General features: G+C 41.6%; 1 protein-coding gene across 4 annotated transcripts in view; it reads left to right on the top strand.

Annotated features, from left to right (window-relative positions):
• LOC139564666 (diacylglycerol kinase beta-like) overlaps nt 1–20742 on the top strand; it is a 61097-nt gene that overhangs the window by 23843 nt on the left and 16512 nt on the right. For all 4 annotated transcript variants that reach the window (XM_071384388.1, XM_071384389.1, XM_071384390.1 and 1 more), the window contains 7 exons: nt 4–108; nt 1053–1126; nt 1907–1981; nt 3586–3671; nt 4877–4966; nt 5297–5457; nt 10264–10328. In XM_071384388.1, the coding sequence (XP_071240489.1) occupies nt 4–108; nt 1053–1126; nt 1907–1981; nt 3586–3671; nt 4877–4966; nt 5297–5457; nt 10264–10328 (656 nt within the window). The remainder of the gene's footprint in view (nt 1–3; nt 109–1052; nt 1127–1906; nt 1982–3585; nt 3672–4876; nt 4967–5296; nt 5458–10263; nt 10329–20742) is intronic.

Raw genomic sequence — 20742 nt, 5'->3', positions numbered from 1 at the left:
CAGGAAAGACAGTCTACGGTGAGGAAAGATTCCAGATCCAGCCAATCAGGAGGCAGAGGGAAGATGCAGAGAGCCAACTCAGTCACAGTGGATGGCCAAGGACTACAGGTGACAATCCAAACCTTTTTATTTTTCTTCTATAGAAGCATCAGGATAACATTTTGTAGAATTTTGTGAAAAATGTGTACTTTAAATTGAAATTTCGAATCTAACCACAATTTAAACTTTGATGGGCGCAGGATAATATAAAATGACTCTGTTAGGATTAATATGAGATTAGTTTCTACTGGTGAACAAAACAAGAATCAGCTCCATCCAAATCCTCCCTAATATCTAACAGACAGACAACCGGTGACAATCAACCTGAACCATCTCCCCGCCACATCCATCTCTGCCCTCTCCGGCTAACCAGCATAATAATCAGGATTATTATTTATAATTAGAGGAAGTAATGGATCACTCCTGGCTGGACAGGGAGCTCATTAATCCACCGCTCGGCCTGCTGGGATAGCAGACAGGGAGAGTTAAGAGCTTCATCTGTGTCAGGGAGCTGCACGGGCGCACTGTCACCGCCGCCCGCCACTGAGCGGCAGGAAGGCCAACTCGTAGGCTACAGCCTGCGATTAGTGCTTGTTTTGTTTATGCCTCGCCTCAGCCCTGGCTGCCTCCAGCGTGGTAGAGGCCTACTGCTTCTCTCTAGCCACTGCTCTACCAGAGGTAGCGATAGAGAGGCTTGTCTCTAAGGATAGCCCCCGTGTCACTCAAGACTCAAACTGCTTCTCCCAATCAGGAGATGGTGATGGTTATAACTTGAATTAGGAGGGGTATTGTTCAGTTGATTTCCTGGGATTTTGTTGGGTATTGTCTGTTGTTTCCCTGAGAAATGTTTGAACTTTTAATTGTCGATACCAGTAACTAGAATATATATATAAATATTTTTTATTCACAGTTTATAATAATGATTTTACGCTATACTTTAACGTAAGATCAGCCTACTACATTATAAGCAATTAGACTGAAATGGCTTTCTGTTTTGATATATTTTCCTATAGATCACAACAATAGAGGGAAGTCATCCTCTGCTAGTGTTTGTGAATCCAAAGAGTGGAGGGAAGCAAGGTGACAGGTAAGCACACTCTCTCCCCACGCTCTACCTCTCTGTAAAAAAGGGATTCTCAGAACTGCTCTTCAATCAAAGAGCTGCGTAGCCCGGCTGCACACGGAGTGCTCAAGGCTTAGTTAGTCAAATAGAAACACAATAACATTTACCTACGGACTCCTGCATGATTCAGCAGAGGTTCTTCAATGGCGCTGTCGTTGACTGTCACATCCCTGGTTGTCAGTGTATAGGTTAGACCTTCTTCTTTAACCCAGGGCCTAATTGGGTTATTACTGAACATATTCATTCTAATCCTTATTAATCCAGTCCTCATTTGTTTAAATGATGAGATCAAAATATGACTTGAGCCAGTTGATATAATGAAATGGAAATTAAAATGAATTAGTCTTTCTAATGACTTCTTCCTATAGCCCTCCCAGTTGCTGACAATGACACTGGGATAGGGCATTGGAGCTGTCAATCATACTGTAGCAAAACAGCATACAGACAATGTACAGGGGTTCAGTTGATCATATTTCAGTAAGTTTGCATTTGGACTTTTCTTCAAAATCCAGATGTTCTGTGTTAGCTGTAAGGGGGAGATGTTTCATTAGGTTTCTGTGGGTCAACTCAACACTGCATTGCTGGTTGTCACAATTTCATCCTCTTCTTTCTTCCTTTCCTTGTTTCTCTTTTTCCCCTTTCCTCCTCTCCTCTCCTCTCCTCTCCTCTCCTCCTCTCCTCTCCTCTCCTCTCCTCTCCTCTCCTCTCCTCTCCTCTCCTCTCCTCTCCTCTCCTCTCCTCCAGGATCTACAGAAAATTCCAGTACCTCTTAAACCCTCGGCAGGTATACAACCTGGCCAAGAATGGACCCATGCCTGGGTAAGTTCTGCTCTAATCATCTCACATAGACTCTGCAACATCACCTAAAGTGCACAGAACACTCTACAGTCATGATTCAACTATCATTATTATCCCCAAGTTACATGTGGAATCAGAGTGGTGGATGAGCGACTGTTTACAAAGCCCTAATGTATTCCGCTGTTGCCCAGTCATAATATCTAACATCTCATGCAAGAGAGGCCTCTCAATTTGAGCCTCTCACTCAATCAGGATTCATATGCAGACGTGATTGAAAGGTGAGATCAGAGATCACAAGCAGTGAGACAACAACACTGTGCTTGAGTCTAGTATTGGTTACAGTGGGTGGGAATAGCGATATATTGTGAGTGATGCGAGGCATGCTGATGTGTGATCACGCATACCGCTGTAGGCTGCACAGGCATGGGTCTGGGGCTGTTGGACTATCCGTGTCTGTGATTAAGAAGATGAGCAGATCATTTCAATGCACAAGGTTCTGCCCCTTTTGTTTTAGACACATCACTTTCGGAGCATTCTAAAATGCAGGAACACATCGCTGCCGTGCTCTAATGTTGCTGGATTTTGATTAGGTTTTGAAAGCAGAATGTAAATGGTTTGCGAAGAGGAAAAGTCCAATATAAACTTTTGTAGATGGTTTAGTTTGTGCTCATAATTACAGTGGTCCAGAGGGGCAAAATAATGGCTTTACTCCATAGATCTATCTTACACGGTCGTAAGATTTGAAATTGACCTTGTCGGCCATGTTGTGTCTTCGCTGTTGATTCTCTGTGTTTGGAGCTTTGTTGGCTGGGAAGGCCATGTTTATTGACGAGGCTCTTAGAGACGTGTTGCACTCAGAAGAAGCCCCTCTCTATCTTTAGCTGGGAACATTCCAGATGACCTTGCCCCGGCTGTAACCATGTTAATATTTGGTGAAGTGTATGTAATGCGGTTGGCATTAACAAGGTGACTGGTCACCGTGGCCACTAGCAGGCTGAGGCAGCCGCACACACTGCTGTCAATTAGCACTAGTGCTAACGCAATTAGCCCAAATTAAGTGTTTGTTTCTTGGTATTTAAATATCCCCAAAGTTGCCTTTCATGTTCGCGGCCGTCTGTTTTGCACCTAATACGGTTTGCAGTCCCAGTTGGAGAGTAATTGAGCGAATAATTTATCCGCCATATGAGGCTTGGAGGCTCCCTCATTCAGTTAGGGCTTTGTTATTGTGAAGGAACGGAAGAAGTTGGACTGAACATTGGCCATCTTGATCCGATTAGCCTCTGAACAGACTAGCTGGCTGAAGGAATAATTGTCAATGTGATCTGTGTTATTTTGTGAGATTATGGCGGCCTTTGCAGAGCCGCTCCAGTGCAGCAGAGTTACAATATAGATGTGAGATAAAATAGGGATAAGTATGGAGATAAAACACTTACAGTACCTTTGAATAAGGTAGCCTTGAGTTAAATTTACTATTGGACATAATAGTACATTCTTTCAGGGCAGAATGTCTAAAGGTTTGAATGACTTTATAGTAGATAAAGAAAATATGTTTCTCTCTGAAAGGGGATTATTTCATGCATTACATGACTGGTATTGTGTATATGATTTTTTTGGTTGTGTTCAAGGTTGAATTTCTTCCGAGAGATTCCAGATTTCAGAGTGTTAGCTTGTGGTGGGGATGGGACAGTCGGTTGGATTCTGGATTTCATAGGTGAGTGTGCACTTCCACTGCCACACCAGTGTTACACCGGTGAACAGACTGGTGAACACATCCTGGTATATACTAGTTAGTATACTAGTGGGATGAATGGAACTAGGCCTAAGTATGAATTTGGTCCTCACAATTTCATAATAAAAATTGTATTTACATTCTAAATATAACTTTTGCATTATAACAGTTTTCCCCTTTCCTTAACATTTCATTGTGCTCTCTTCAGAACCTTGTGCTGTACAGTGAAATCTTTTGTGCGTTTTGATTATTATAATGTTGTATTACTTTGGTGAAATAAACAGTGCTCTCGTTATTTTGCAAGAAATCATCAAATATACTTTTATGATTTGTATATAAATATTTTCATTATCGTCCAAGCCTGCGTATTCAAGGGAGGTAAAATAGGGTGATTATGTGAGTTCAAAATCGGCATATTAGTCGTCATTTGAGAAACAGCCTGCCTGAAGTCAATTTTTTCTTGAAGACATATTCCTGGTTCTGCCTTTAAAAATTGCCTCAATTTTTTATCAATCAAAACAAAGAGAAGTAATAACATGGACAGAATGAATGGTACAGTACTCCTGAAATAGCCTGTGAGACTGGACATTCACGTCGAGTCAAGGTCTATCTGTTGTTGCACAGATTTTAGATTTGAATGATGGTCAGATAACCGTGCTGCACTGACTGAGATTTCTTTTCTTTACTCAGAGACCTGGGCAAATCAAAGTTAAATCACATTTTTAAAAATACAGTATATTAAAGTGGATTCGTGTTCAGTTTTGTTGTTGTGGTCAGAATGTGGGGGTGTGGTCCTCTGTAGCTCAGTTGGTAGAACATGGAGCTTGCAACGCCACGATAGTAGATTTGATTCCCAGGACCACCTGTACGTAAAATGCTTTATTTAACTGGGCAAGTCAGTTAAGAACAAATTCTTATTTACAATGACGGCCTACCCCGGCCAAACCCGGACGATGCTGGCCCAATTGTGCGCCGCCCTATTTGGACTCCCAATCACAGCCGGTTGTGATACAGCCTGGAATCGAACCAGGGCCTGTAGTGAGACTCTAGCACTGAGATGTGGTGCCTTAGACTGCTGCGCCACTCGGGAGCCCTGCATGACTGTAAGTTGCTCTGGATAAAAGTGTCTGCTAAATGGCATAGTAGTAATAATAAAGTATGATGTTTTTGTTGTACCTCTTGTGTAGATAAGGCCAACCTGGACAGGAACCCCCCTGTGTGTGTACTTCCCCTTGGAACAGGAAATGACCTGGCAAGGTGTCTGCGATGGGGAGGAGGTATGTTTAATAGCAATTTAATGACCCAAAGTGTGCAAAAAATGTTTAATGAATTATATTATTCCTCTTAAATTAAGGAAACATAAATGTGTGGCCTCTATTTTTTGTCCAAGTACATGATTCATGATATTGAATTTAGATTTGACTATATTTTATTTTGCCTATGTTTTCATGTAGGAATAAATCAGTATAAGTAAATAGTTAGAATAGCTAAAATTCCAGAGAATAATGTTATATTAAAATACTTATGGCCTATACTATAATATGTTTTAGCTTATGTTCTGGGGTATTATCTACAACATAAGCTATCCTATGTTGTTTGTGTATTAGGTTATGAGGGAGAGAGCATTCTGAACATCCTGAGGGACATAGAGAACAGCTCTGAGGTGATGTTGGACCGCTGGAAGATTGACGTCACACCCACGGACAAAGAAGAGAGGGGAGACCCTGTGCCTTACAGCATCGTCAACAACTATTTCTCTATTGGGGTGGTGAGTTACCTACACTAATATACAGAGCATTATAAAGGCATAGTTTAGCGGTTTGAAAAATGTGTTTCCTAATACTAGCAAATCTTGGCTGTGGCTGTTTTAACAAAACGAAAGTGTGGATTGCAGTCGCTCCATGTCCATAGACGGCTTTCAAGATAAGTAAACACATGTCTAAATATCTAAAACTTAGCCCTTTAAGCAAGAAGAGTGGGTCAACAAACTGGACTAGTCAATAGGAGAGGGCCATGTTTGATCTAAGGCTCGCACCTAAAACAACAAGACTGACAACTTCATGCTTATCGTGGATCATCCATTTCAATCGAATAATCTATATAAAGTCCTCAATTGGAGAACACTGTATACCGAATTTAAAGCAGCAACGTAATCATATGTTCTTCTGAGTAATCTTACTCATTTTGATCAAATGCTAGTTAATAAGCCTTTATTGAGATGTGCTTAAGCTTAAACCACCTCTGATTGAAGAATATGTAGTATTTTGTGCATCTGCGTGGTGTTACGCACCTTTAAACTCATCTACAGCAGAGTCAGGCCCATCTCTGTCCATCTTCAACATAATGACACTGATTACACCCTGCTCATGTGGGTCATTACTGATAAATGTCAGGGGAAATATGGTAATTGACATTTGCAGGTTGGGAGACGCTGGCATCTTGGTGTTGTGACATTCGAACATGACGGGGAAATGAGTGATGCATGTCCTTACAAATGTTAGTCAAATAAATGCCTTGGCTTTGTCCCGTATTGACGAAGGTAGGTCCACTTAACAGACGAAGGGGCTGTAAGCGTTGGAATCATTTCTCTCATAATTCCTCAATATTCGTCATGGCTTGAGGCAAAACATGTTTTCGGAATGTATGTACAGATATTGCAATACCCTTCTACCAAACAACAGTAGTAGCCTTAGCAGAAGTATTACTTTAAGCCATTGCAACCAATCGACTTCATTGTTATAACACTATTTTCATGGCCTTCTAACAGTGGGATTAATATCTAACGAACGTGTTGACAAATTGAGTTGTTTGCCCAGGATTAGGAAGATTCTGAGCTCTCGATGGAATTGAGTGTGATATATTTTGTGTCACATTTCACATCAAATTTTGCTTTCCGTTGGAAGAAAAACACTGAATACAATAAAGATTACAAAACAAGTCAAGCTAATAATTACCTCAGAGATTATGCAGATGAAGAAAGATTGTTTCTGTAATGACATTTCTGTAGAGTCAAACTCTGAGGATCCGTCGTAACCAAAAGGTTTCACTATGTCGAGCCACAGATAAGTGTAATCATAAGCATCTTATTCTTGGATTTCAAACATTTTATGTACAGCGTGCACATTTTTTTCATCTTAGAAATTCTAAGCATTGCATCACAGTTTGGCATTTATTGTCATTATTGCATTAGAGGCAGCTCTGCAGAATGGTTACTGGCTGGCACAGCCACAAAGTCATAAAATCTGATTTTAAACCTAACCTTAAATTAAGACCAAAAATATAATTTATGTTGGCCTGAATTTTTACAATATAGCCAATTTTGACTTTGCAGCTGGCCCATCTAGTGGAAATGGCTAATTTCTGCCTCCAGGGCAAGATTCATGACAATAAGCATCAACCTGCCATTGCATCAGTCATTGAAGGTGGCTAGGGCATTGCACAAACCGAAAGGCGTCTGTTTGAACTTGTACAAGCCCAGGGGTTGGTGAATGAATGGGTAAAAGTGTTGGATGGGGAGAGTATATTTCAAAACGTACCATTCCTGTCAAACTTCACAAAGTACTAGGATCACCTACAACTTCCTATTCCATTTTTACAAGATTTACACCAAACTCAAGTCATAAAATCTTCCCAATAGACCATCATCCGACCACATCGTCAACTATTTTAGCACACCTCCTGTTTCCTATCCTTCCAATCTAGCCATTCCGTCCAGTTGAATGGAATTAATGGCGTCATCCCTTTATGAGGACGTTAAAGTGACGTGAAGTGTAATGATCTCAATCAGGGCTTAGTGTGCTGAGGGACAGACCTAATCACAGAGGAGGTCCTAAGATGATGCAGTCAGTTCGTCTAATGACCCAGGCTCGCATGTCAAAGTCATTACTCTCCCCGTGAAGGAGAGTCATCAGCTGCCTGAGCACCACTCATAATTGGACTAAACTTTGAGCTATGAGGGCATATTACATTACACATGTACTGTATTAATTTGGGTGCCAGAGTTTTACAATGGTAATTATTTGAAGGCGGCCCCAAGATGAGTGAGAGGGAGCGTGAGAGAGAGACTTCATTGTCCTACTGCTGTTTGGGGATTGAGGTTGAAGATGTTTGTATCATCAGTTCAGATGATCTGCTGTTAATGTCCTCTTAATGTACATATGAACTTGCTCTACATTACATTGGCCCTAAGGGACAAAGTAGCTTTAGTGGAATGTAGTTGCAGTAGCAGTCCATCTAGTTACAGTTCGAGACTGACGGGAACTTCTACAGGAAGTATAGGAACTTCTACAGGCGCACCATTGAGAGCACTCTGTCGGGCTGTATCACCGCCTGGAACTGCACCGTCCGGGACTGCAGGGCTTTCCAGAGGGTGCTGGCATCTAGAGCACCTGGTGTCACAGGAAGGCCAAGAAGATCATCGAGGACCTCAGCCACCCGAGCCACGGCCTGTTCACCCCGCCACCATCTAGAAGGTGGAGACAGTACAAGTGCATCAAAGCTGGGACAGAGAAACAGCTTCTATCTCCAGGCCATCAGACTGTTAAATAGTCACTACTAGCTGGCCTCTGCCCAGTACCCTGTCTTGAACTTTAGTCACTGTTACTAGCCGGCTAACACGCGGTACTCAAGACTGCTGCCCTATGTACATAGTCAGTGAAAACTGGTCACTTTAATAATGTTTACATACAGTTTTATCTACTTCTTATGTATATACTGTATTCTAGTCAAGGCTCATCCTATATAACTACTACTGTGCACACATTTTCCATTCATATACTGTCTAAAATGTCTGTACACACCAATGTCTATACACACCGGACTCTAACATTGCTCGTTCTTAATTCCTTTATTTGTATTTTTTGTATTAGCGTGTATTGTTTTGCACTGCTGGAGCTAGGAACATAAGTGTTTCGCTACACCAGCGTTAACATCTGCAAAATATGTGTACGCGACCAATAAAATTTGCTTTGATTTGATTTAACATACTGTATACAGGGTTATAGTGTACCTTCTTCAATTTGGAGGTTACTTGAAGTGGATCCTCCCTGCTTTCTGAGCTACAGTATATTTTCAAACAACTCCTCCTTCCTTTCGCTCTCTCGTTTTCAGTTATTGTCCTGTTTGTAAGAAAATCAAGTTACAATCTTCCAGATATATCCATCATCTCACCTTTTCGGGCTCATGTTGAAGATAAATAGAGTCTGCGGGGATCTTGGAAATTCTTTGGTCTTTATTTAACAGCGTCTTGAAAAGACATCAAGAAAACGGCATTGATTTTTTGGGTTTCTCCTACATGTTGTACTGAGAGCTAGCAGGGGGTCCTCCCTGTGGCTGGTGTTTCAATAGAGCCACTCAACATGGAGCGGGTCAAAACAGATTGCTCAAGTGGGGGGATAGGAACAAACCCGAAAAGTTTCCTGAAGTTTTCCCCCCTTTTTGTGGTTGAAGACTATTCGTCAGTTGTTGTTTTTACTTGGCAATCATCGTGACTCACAAAGACCATGGTAAATTCTAGTGAGGTTTCATCTTCAAATGGCCCAGGGGTAGTATACTTTTTGGTAGCATTTCATAGAACACACAGATTTTTCAACAAACAGGCACAGATTTACTTTCCTTAGATTCTCTTGATTAATAGAGTAGCTGTCAATCTCACAGTCTGTCATTCTCATCACACATGCCTGCACGCAAACACACACACACACACTCACACTCAACAATGCCAGTGAGTCTACCAATGTGGTGCACTTCTAGCCCCGGGTCAGAGAAAGAGAGAGAGAGAGCGAGCGAGAAAGAGAGAGCGGGAGAGAGTAAGAGAGAGAGAGAGAACAAGTTGGTTGCCAGGGGAGCCGGCAGCATCCTGTACGTTGGGAGCTGTGATTACTAGCAATGTGTGTTTAATTAATTAGCCTGTGTGGAAAGACGGCGTGCTGTTCGTCAAGCTCTCTGTCAATACCCTCATCCCTGGCTCAAACCTCAACCACCGCCCGCCTTCCAGTTGGCCAGGAATTCAAAAACACCCTGGTTCTGTTTAGGCATATCAATATGCATCGGGCATATGTGTCGTTTTTTGGGTGCAATAGACAGTTGGCTGAGATGCTTATCAGCAGAGGGGAAGAACTTGACTTTAATTGGTGTTAAAAACCCATCGTATTGATTTTAGTACCAACATCTTGCCTGTATTTTGCGATCTTTATATCTCATCAATTCATTAATTGAAATAACAATATCCCACAGAAATTTAAACTATTTCAGTTGTGTAGCTTATTTCAAAATGAAAATATTTATATAGGTTTATACCCCTAATATACAGTACCAGTCAAAAGTTTGGACACACCTACTCATTCCAGGGTTTTTCTTTATTTTTACTATTTTCTACATTGTAGAATAATAGTGAAGACATCAAAACTATGAAATAACACATATGGAATCATGTAGCAACCAAATAAGTAAAAGAAATGGAATGAGTAGGTGTGTCCATTGGTGTCCATTGGCTAATAGGCCTTTTCCACTGTATAAATGAGTATCTAAGTAAAAGTCATTGCTGAATCCATGTTATTTTCTCTCCCTTATTTAGGATGCTTCCATTGCACATCGGTTCCACATGATGAGGGAGAGACACCCTGAACGCTTTAACAGCAGGTATGTGTTGTTGGGTTTTAACCAACACTTCACCAACACCGCATGTTAACTCCTCCCCCCCTGTTGACTGTCAGCACCTGTGAAGCTGCCACTTCTAACTGGTATATGGTTAGCACTGGTATTTCCTCCCTCTCTCTCTCCTCATACTTTAGCCCATATCTTACTGAATTTATTTTGTTTACAACAAATATATGTATGAGTCAAGAGGATTTTGCATTGGTACAAGGGGGACTTTTAGATTGTTTGATTGGTCAATGTATACAGTGGGTTCCGTCAAAGTATATAGTTCAGGGCCTCCCGGGTGGCGCAGTGGTCTAAGGCTGTGCCACCAGAGACTCTGGGTTCGAGCCCAGGTTCTGTCGCAGCCGGCCGCGACCGAGAGGTCCATGGGGCGACACACAATTGGCCTAGTGTCGTCCGGGTTAAGGAGGGTTTGGCCGGTAGGGTTATCCTTGTCTCATCACGCACTAGCGACTCCTGTGGCGGGCCGGGCGCAGTGCACACTGACCAGGTCGCTAGGTGTACTGTGTTTCCTCCGACACATTGGTGCGGCTGGCTTCCGGGTTGGATGCGCGCTGTGTTAAGAAGCAGTGTGGCTTGGTTGGGTTGTGTTTCGGAGGACGCATGGCTCTCGACCTTTATCTCTCCCGAGCCCGTACGGGAGTTGTAGCGACGAGACAAGACAGTAACTACTAACAATTGGATACCATGAAATTGGGGAGAGAAAGTATAATAATAATAATAAAAAGTATGTAGTTCAAACATGGTTGGTTCTGAAGTTGATCATTCATTTAGCAATATGGGAAAAAAGTGGCATTCAAAACCTCTGGTAGTGTGACATCTATGAACAGAAATACTCACCAAGTCAGAAAGCTCTAAAAACATGGCCGGAACCCTCATTGCAATAGACTCTTCTTCTTCTTTTTTCAGTAGTCACTTGATACAGTAAATGGACTTGCCTCATATTTAGCATCTGTGATTACCTTAAATAGATGTGTTCACCTTTGGAGATGAACAAATGTGGCATCTATGTTCCCATCAATATTTAACACGACCAATACGTCTCCACTAGCAGTAGGGAGTAATGGCGTGGGTAATTGAATTTGCTTGGGTAGTTTGACATCATGCTTCTGCCGGAGTGATGACACACAGTCTCCTAATAATCCCATTTGTACTCATTTATCATGTTTACTCTGACTTTAGTTCAACATTCAGCAAACTATTATCCAAAGGTTTGTTTAGGCTACGTGATCTGCAAGGGTTGCTGCAGTGCAAAGAGATATATGGGAGAGAACTCAAATTTTCCTTACATTGCAGTTTGTGTTTTTTCTGAACAGTATGTGTGTTTTAGGCATATTCCAATGCTACTGTTGCCATACATTGAAGGTACAGGTTTAGCCACAATGTATATTTTTGAATTGGGTTACATCTCAATTCACAAACTGTTCAGTAACACGATATGTCTGTACATATTAATACACAGGACAAAAAAAATGTATACAAAGACATCAAAGATATTGTTTTATACCATTTTAAGCCCATGTGAAAAATGATTGAGATATTTAAAGAAAATTGTACCATCTGTTATTTGAATTCAATGAATAATTTACAGGAGGGAATGGGTTTAGGATCTCTCTATTACACACTATCCTTGCCAATTGAATAATGCATGATTATAGTTTTTCAAGGTAGCGTATATTTTGTTGGATTTGTCCAAGGGGCTCATGTCCATTGCAAGTAGAATGCAACTTATCATGGAGCCATTTCCTTCCGAGTGTATGAACAGTGTTCAATGGCGGGTGTAAGGCAGAGAACACTGTCTGTACGGGATAGAACATTTAGGCCTGTGTAAAGCCAACCCCAAGACACATTAAAAGTTTACAGCAGTCCCGACTCAAAAACACAGCCTGACACACATTCCCACATGTCACAGTTGAACTGCACATAAATGTAGGACTCTTCCAAATCAGATATATTCACCATCTCTCAGTTACTGTATTAGAGTCTTTCAGCAGCCGTCCAATGAGTGGAAGAAGCATTCCCCACTCACTTCCTCCCTTCTTCCCCCATCGAAATCACAACCGACTCTGCACTACTTTCTTCATTTCTTTCTCTCAGTCTTTCTCTCTTTCTTCAGAGCATGTCATTTACATTTGTCATCAGGTTGACCTTAAAGAAGACATACATATTTGATCAGGTTTAATTAGCAACAAAATAATGGCATATTGTTTTTTAAATTATGGAATGAGGGGATTTGGTTGATGAATGTAATGAATGCTGGGGCCGGGCCGGGGGTGACTCCCTCTCTGTTTTGGCACCTCTGGGTGATTATGAGGGAGAATGTGTGAAGATTTGACACGTCGGCAGATAGATTCATTTACTGACTGCAGCCTGACCAAGAGGTGATAATGAGGTCGAGGATTAAAAGTAAGACAATCAGTCGACCCGTGACGACGCCACACACTACCTCCCTCTGCCTAGTTAAAACATACTGCTCCTTTTTCTCTCTCTTGTTACTGATCCCCCATGTAATTACACACTAATCTCTGCCTCAGAAAGAGAGAGAGAAACTAAGGGAGGGGGGGGGAGAAAGAGAGAGAGATGGAAAGAAAGAAAAATACATGATTATAGCGAGATAGATTCTGTCGTCGTCTTTGCCTTTGTACCCTCAAAAGCAGTTACACTTTCAGCCATTTTCAATAATCTGTTAGCAACAGTTCAATGGCCACCGACACGGGTCTGTGTTCTAAGCCTGAGGTATTGTATATGATGTATGGCAGTCTATTACTATTACTACTACTGTCTTTAAGCACGGGTTCTATTACCACTCTCCCTTATGTAGCCTGTGGCTGTTCTGTTGAACCACTCCGGCGTTAACCTTTCCTGGAGGCACAGGGAAGCCCAGGCATGGAGCGCTCTTTAGCATAATGAGTGTGTTCATCAAAGCCTGCCGTGTGCGCAGGGCCCACTGGATCCACTCGCACACTGCCACACACACTCCCATTCTGCTTCCCCGCAGGGCCCCTGTGGACCCGGTTAAGGGCCGCCCTCGGACCTCATTTGAGGATGAAATCGTTTGTCTGACCAGGATGTCATCTATAATTAATGGCCACTTGTGAGTGTAATTTAGAGAGATCTCACCTGTGGCCCTGTCCCCAGCCCAGCGTGAATGTACACACAGTCACACACATGCGCATACGCAGGCAAGTGAGCGCATACATATACTGTACACACAAAGATAAACAAACGCACACACTCACTAATGCATGGACATACACACACACACAGCCGTATCCTATATAAACATAGTTTCACACTTGTCTGGACCTCAGAAGTGAGCCACCAGTCTTCTTCAGTAAATTCCATAAACTCTAATTCAATGGTTGGTATGTAATATTTCATATGATACTTCTAAACAGGCTTAGAAAGAAAAGGTGTAGAACCCTTTTGGGTTCCAGATATCACCTTTTGGGGTTCCATGTCGAACCATTTCCACAGAGGGTGATACATGGAACCAAAAAGGGTTCTACCTAGAACCATAAAGGGTTCTCCTATAGGGACATCCGTAGAACCCTTTTGTTCTAAGATTGTAGATGAAAGCCCTATAGTAGTCTCAATGCCCTCTGATTTCTCACATTGTAGCAGCAGCTCTTACTGTCCAAGACCCCAACCACATATTGACTCCCCATCACTCCTACAAAAGTCTCCTAGTCCCTGTTGTGTCCCCCATCCTCTGTCGAGCCCTCATAGCCCCTGCAGAGCCACCAGCTGGCTACACGGTTCCCTTCTCACACCTTCCCACCAGCAGTATGTTCACGTCTAGGGTGAGAGATAACAGACAGAAAATAATGTACATTAAATAAATAGATAGTTTTTAGATTTTATGTGTCTGATTATTGTAGTCCCTATATTATAACAATTGATAGGACCATATCCCTTACAAGCCATTCTGTTACTTCAGTATATTTATTGTGATGAATCTAGGATTATTTGTATTTCAATATTGGATTAAAAAAAACAAGACCCCTCTTTATAAACTCAGCAAAAAAAGAAACATCCCTTTTTCAGGACTGTCTTTCAAAGATAATTCCGTACAAATTCAAAAAACTTCATAGATCTTCATTGTAAAGGGTTTAAACACTGTTTCCCATGCTTGTTCAATGACCCATAAACAATTAATAAACATGCACCTGTGGAACGGTCGTTAAGACACTAACAGCTTACAGACGGTAGGCAATTAAGGTCACAGTTATGAAAACTTAGGACACTGAAGAGGCCTTTCTACTGACTCTGAAAAACACCAAAAGAAAGATGCCCAGGGTCCCTGCTCATCTGCGTGAACGTGCCTTAGGCATGCTGCAAGGAGGCATAATTTGCAATGTCCGTACTATTAGACGCTTAAGACAGCTGATCGTCCCTGCAGTGGCAGACCACATATGACAACACCTGCACAGGATCGGTACATCCGAACATCACACCTGCGGGACAGGTGCAGGATGGCAACAACAACTGCCCGAGTTACACCAGGAATGCACAATCCCTCCATCAGTGCTCAGACTGTCCGCAATAGGCTGAGAGAGGCTGGACTGAGGGCTTGTAAGCCTGTTGTAAGGCAGGTCCTCACCAGACATCACCGGAAACAACGTTGCCTGTGGGCACAAAGACCAGACAGGACTGGCAAAAAGTGCTTTTCACTGACGAGTCGCGGTTTTGTCTCACCAGGGGTGATGGTCGGATTCGTGTTTATCGACGAAGGAATGAGCGTTACACCGAGGCCTGTACTCTGGAGCGGGATCGTCATGGTCTGTAGTGGTGTGTTACAGCATCATCGGACTGAGCTTGTTGTCATTGCAGGCAATCTCAATGCTGTGCGTTACAGGGAAGACATCCTCCTCCCTCATGTGGTACCCTTCCTGCAGACTCATCCTGACATGACCCTCCAGCATGACAATGCCACCAGCCATACTGCTCGTTCTGTGCGTGATTTCCTGCAAGACAGGAATGTCAGTGTTCTGTCAGTGTTCTGCCAAGAGCCCGTATCTCAATCCCATTGAGCACGTCTGGGACCTGTTGGATCGGAGGTTGAGTACTAGGGCCATTCCCCCCCAGAAATGTCCGGGAACTTGCAGGTGCCTTGATGGAAGATTGGGGTAACATCTCACAGCAAGTCACTGGCAAATATGGTGCAGTCCATGAGGAGAAGATGCACTGCAGTACTTAATGCAGCTGTTGGCCACACCAGATACTGACTGTTGCTTTTGATTTTGACCCCCCTTTTGTTCAGGGACATGTTATTCAATTTCTGTCTGTGGAACTTGTTCAGTTTATGTCTCAGTTGTTGAATCTTGTTATGTTCATACAAATATTTACACATGTTAAGTTTGCTGAAAATAAACGCAGTTGACAGTGAGAGGACGTTTCTTTTTTTGCTGAGTTTAGTATGAGCTGAGCTTTGTAACAGAAAAGTTCCAATGACAAGGACATTTTTTTATAAACACAGATAAAATGATTAGAGCTATCCCAGCAAACCGGGAACATTCCCAGAACATTAGCTAAGATTCCCATTAAGTTCTAGTTAGGGTTTTATTAACATTATGATGATAACATCCCCAAAACATTAAAATAATTACATTTACATTTAAGTCATTTAGCAGACGCTCTTATCCAGAGCGACTTACAAGTTGGTGCATTCACCTTATGATGTCCAGTGGAACAACCACTTTACAATAGTGCATCTAACTCTAAGGGGGGGGGGGGGGGTTAGAAGGATTACTTTATCCTATCCTAGGTATTCCTTAAAGAGGTGGGGTTTCAGGTGTCTCCGGAAGGTGGTGATTGATTCCGCTGACCTGGCGTCGTGGGGGAGTTTGTTCCACCATTGGGGTGCCAGAGCAGCGAACAGTTTTGACTGGGCTGAGCGGGAGCTGTACTTCCTCAGAGGTAGGGAGGCGAGCAGGCCAGAGGTGGATGAACGCAGTGCCCTTGTTTGGGTGTAGGGCCTGATCAGAGCCTGAAGGTACGGAGGTGCCGTTCCCCTCACAGCTCCGTAGGCAAGCACCATGGTCTTGTAGCGGATGCGAGCTTCAACTGGAAGCCAGTGGAGAGAGCGGAGGAGCGGGGTGACGTGAAAATAATGTTTTTGATAACATTTCATTAAAATAATTAAATTAAATGCTGTGTGTCTATATCACTTTGTTGTTGGCCTACAATACAATCTTCAAATGTAAATTGCCATTAAATCTATAGGGAAACATAATTGGGTTGTATTCCAATCTGCTTTCTTATGCTTCAAGAAACTAGAAATATGTATGCTGAGAATGTTGTGATAATATTAGGTAAAACTTTAATATAACATTTTCTAAATGTTCTTGAAATGTTCTGAGGGCTTCCAAGACAATGTTAATCTGGAGGCGAAAGAAACTCACAGCTGTTTAGGCGAGGTGCTGGCTAGCGGAGTAGAACACTTGAAAAAGATAAGGAGAGCCGCACACTCTAGGAGTTCAGATGCAAAAATGTAATAACCAATGTTTCGAAAGACAAGCTGTCTTCATCAGGGTACCTCCAAGACAAGGTAAAATATATCTTCTGTGAACATCAATGGAATAGTATGCTAAACCTAAAACAAATAAAAATTATAAAAACAGACTCATTTGGAAATTGTGGAACAGTGTGCAACATTGGTTATGTTCTGTGCAGCCTTTTAAGTACAGTATGTGAGAATCACAAGAATATTCTTGCAACATCCCAGACAACTCCCATAACGTAATTAAATGTTCTGGGAAACTTTAAAAAAAATTTACCAGGTGTTTTGTCAACATTCTTAAAACATTAAGGGAATGTCGTGTGCAACCTAACTTAAACATTGTATGAACGTCATCACAACTGATCATATCATGTACCCACACTGTTCCCATAACCTAATTAAATGTTCTGGGAACCTTTAAAGAACTCACACACTGCTCTGTCAACATTCTTGCACCCTGATACAAACATTATCTGAATGTCAGCACAACTGGACAGTTTTAATGTTTTGGGAACCTTGTCATATATCCACAATGTTCCCACAATCTAATGAAACATTCCGGGAACCTTTAAAGAACAGACTAAATGTGTTCTGGGAACGATCTTGCAACATCAGGCGAATGTTTTATACAAACATTGTATAATCATTAGCAAGACTGAACAGTTTTTGTGTTATGAGAACAATTTTGGTTTGCTGGGATGATACTGATATTATAAATACACCCAGGGATCATTTTCTTGTAGTTCAAAAAAAAACATTCATTGTGCTGTTTTATTTGGAATATCTCTTTAAGAAAGGCGAGACAACACAACACAGGCCATTTCTCAAGCTGCCAGTCAGAGTTGTAGCACTCGGGGCGGTGTCATGTTAAACAAAACAGTGCATTGATGCAATGCACAAAGAGTTGGTTATGTCAATGTGATATTTATCACCTCTGATCAAAAATAAATTAGTGTGAAAATAAGGTCATAGATCACGGGGGCTTAGATTAAGTGTCAGAGGGGAAAATCAATGGCTCTGTGCCTCATGCTAACAGTGGACAGTAGAAAGAGCATTAAAGAGTATTACAAGGTGCTGTGGCCTGGGGATAGCCTAGCCATGCTACACTGAAGCCTGTTTGCCTTTGACACTTTTTAATACAGTGACAAGACAGGGGTTTATAAAGTAGATGAGTTGACTGATGAGGAGAGAACAGGGGCATAATACTGTGTTAAGTCTGCGCAGGGAGCTGCTTGCTTCAGTGGTTGGTGAAACCTGAGACAGTGTTGTCTTTGACATTGCAGTTGTAGCTACAAATTGTCTCTCGTGCACTCAGTGGTGGAAAAAGTACCTTTCTTTGTTTATCTGATCTTCAAAATGAACTTACATTTGCGATATATTATAAGTTATGATATTATGGACACACTCTGGTTAATGAAACCCCTTTATATTCACTTTTATTGCAAAGTCAAACCTCTTGACCCACAGTAAAAGTATCAACCTGTTCAGACGATAATTTTCAGTTGATTCTCCATTGATCCTCAATGGCCAGGGAGCTTCTCCCTGTTCTAGCTGTGTTTCAGATCATGGTGCTGAGCGCCAGTCTATCAGCACATAAAGGATGGGAATCCGATGGGGCCAGTGGGATGCTCCTAATTATCTAATGAGCAGGGAGATAAGGCCGTGATTTGTTGCCATGGCTCTCTTGTTAGGTTAAGTGGAGGGAATCGACAGGACAGTCAGATGTCGACTCTATCAATTCCATTTATTCCCATGTTTAACTACTACACAAAGTTGTAGACGCCAAAGTGCTGCGTTTTGGTTTTGGTTATATTGTACTGTAAAGAAGTCAATGTGTAGTAGTATATGTTGATTTTGACTTTATCTATTCCCTTGTTTAGCTACATTCAGTAGACTTGAGGACGACAAAGTGCTGCGTTTTGGTTTTGGTTACAGTAAAATATAACCTTGATATTGTACTGTAAGAGTGAATTTGCTGTATAAACCACTGTATGTTTTACAAGTGTTTTAGACATCCTATGTTAAGTGGAGGGAACAAACAGGACATTCAGATATCAGCTATCTATTCCCATTTTTAACTACTACAAAGTCGACTTGAGACTGTCTAGAAAGTGCTGTGTTTGGTTTTGGTTATATTGAACTGTATGTGCTGTGTGTACTGTATGTTATGTGTTTTAGACATGCTGTATTAAGCCTATTACTGTGATGATATGGGGTGCACTGTACAAAAATGTAGTGTATGTCAGAGGAGAATAATAGCCTCTTGAGTTTGTCTCTCATGTAAACAGAGAGAAACTTTCCGCCTGGCAACCAAATAATACAGCTGCTTGGAGACCTGGGTAGTTCCCCTGTGTCTTAAAGGTCGCAGTGCTTCAGATGTGCGAGAGCCTCTTGAAAATAACAAAAACAAACCAAGAAAAATTATTAGTCCAACAGCTCACTGCAGGTGTAAAGACTGCACATCGTTTAGTTTCAGTCACACCACAAGTTGCTTTGTTTTTGAATAGACTCGTGAATAGGCCACCGCATTTGTTTGCTTGCAAATTATGCTCACGTCTGTATTTGTGTTTTGTCTACGACAGGAGTGTGTTTTCATTCTCGGCTGCCATAGACAAGTTTCTCAAGAGAAGGAACCAGACCTGGATTCAAATAGTATTTGAAATAGCCTACATTGCGCATTTGCTTTAGCCTGCTTTAGCCTAGGTCGGGAGGGGGAGGAGGGTGGGGTTTGTGCACTTTTGGGACTTTTCTATTAGTACATTTCAACAGGCAAGTTCAATCAAGCACAATTTTAGTATTTTAAATGATTTCAAATAATATTTGAACCTAGGTCTGCTAAGCACACATATTTATGGTGAGGTTTGCACATGGAGCCCAGGGCAGCTGTTGGGAGTCATGTTTGAGAGATGCTAGATGTGTTATTGTGTAGTAGGCCCTCTCAGCATGCCCCATGTCTCCCTCCACTGTCTCTCTCTTTCGCTCTCTCTTTTGCTCTCCCTTTCTCTCCTTTACTCCTCTCTTCCCGCACCTATTGACCATCTTGCACATTATAAATCAACATCGAGCCGGGCTATCCTGCAAGTGGCTAATGAAAGCTAATTTATAAAGCGGCTAAATGGTCCTGACAAAACTCCTAATGAGGAAATCAATAATTTAGTGATTGTTACTCTGCTTACACTAATACATCCCGCTAGTAAGGCTTTGATTCCAGCGAAAAGAAGAACATTTTTTATTGCATTCAGTTCTGCATGTCAGCACTGTTGTAAGGTTGTTTTTCTCTCTCTCTCTCGCAAAATCCCCCATGATGATAAATCATCTGTTGGAGTCTCTGGCTAAATTAACCAATGGCTGTGAGGTGTTCTTTCAAAGAAATCTCTAAAGAAAGTCAAGCATTTAGCTGTAAAGAGACATTGGTGCTCATAAACTTTCTCGATATGGATTTGATGTGATGCTATGAATGTTAGAGCAGCATTCAGTCCACCATCAAATTAAATCAGATGTTATTGGTCACATACCACATACATGGTTAGTAGATGTAGATGCGAGTGTAGCGAAATGCTTGTGCTTCTAGTTCCGACAGTGAAGCAATATCTAACAAGTAATATCTAACAATTCCACAACAACTACCTAATGGAATAAGGAATGGAATGGAATGAGAATATATAAAGGTGAAGTCGGAAGTTTACATACACCTTAGCCTAATACATTTAAATTCAGTTTTTCACAATTCCTATTTAATCTTAGTAAAAATCCTCTGTCTTAGTTCTGTTAGGATCACCACTTTATTTTAAGAATGTGAAATGTCAGAATAATAGTAGAGAGAATTATTTATTTCAGCTTTTATTTCTTTCATCACAATCCCAGTGGGTCAGACGTTTACATACACTCAAT

Source organism: Salvelinus alpinus, chromosome 35, assembly GCF_045679555.1.
Source record: "Salvelinus alpinus chromosome 35, SLU_Salpinus.1, whole genome shotgun sequence".
In the NCBI taxonomy this organism is placed as follows: domain Eukaryota; kingdom Metazoa; phylum Chordata; class Actinopteri; order Salmoniformes; family Salmonidae; genus Salvelinus; species Salvelinus alpinus.
This window is presented reverse-complemented; position numbering and strand designations above follow the sequence as displayed.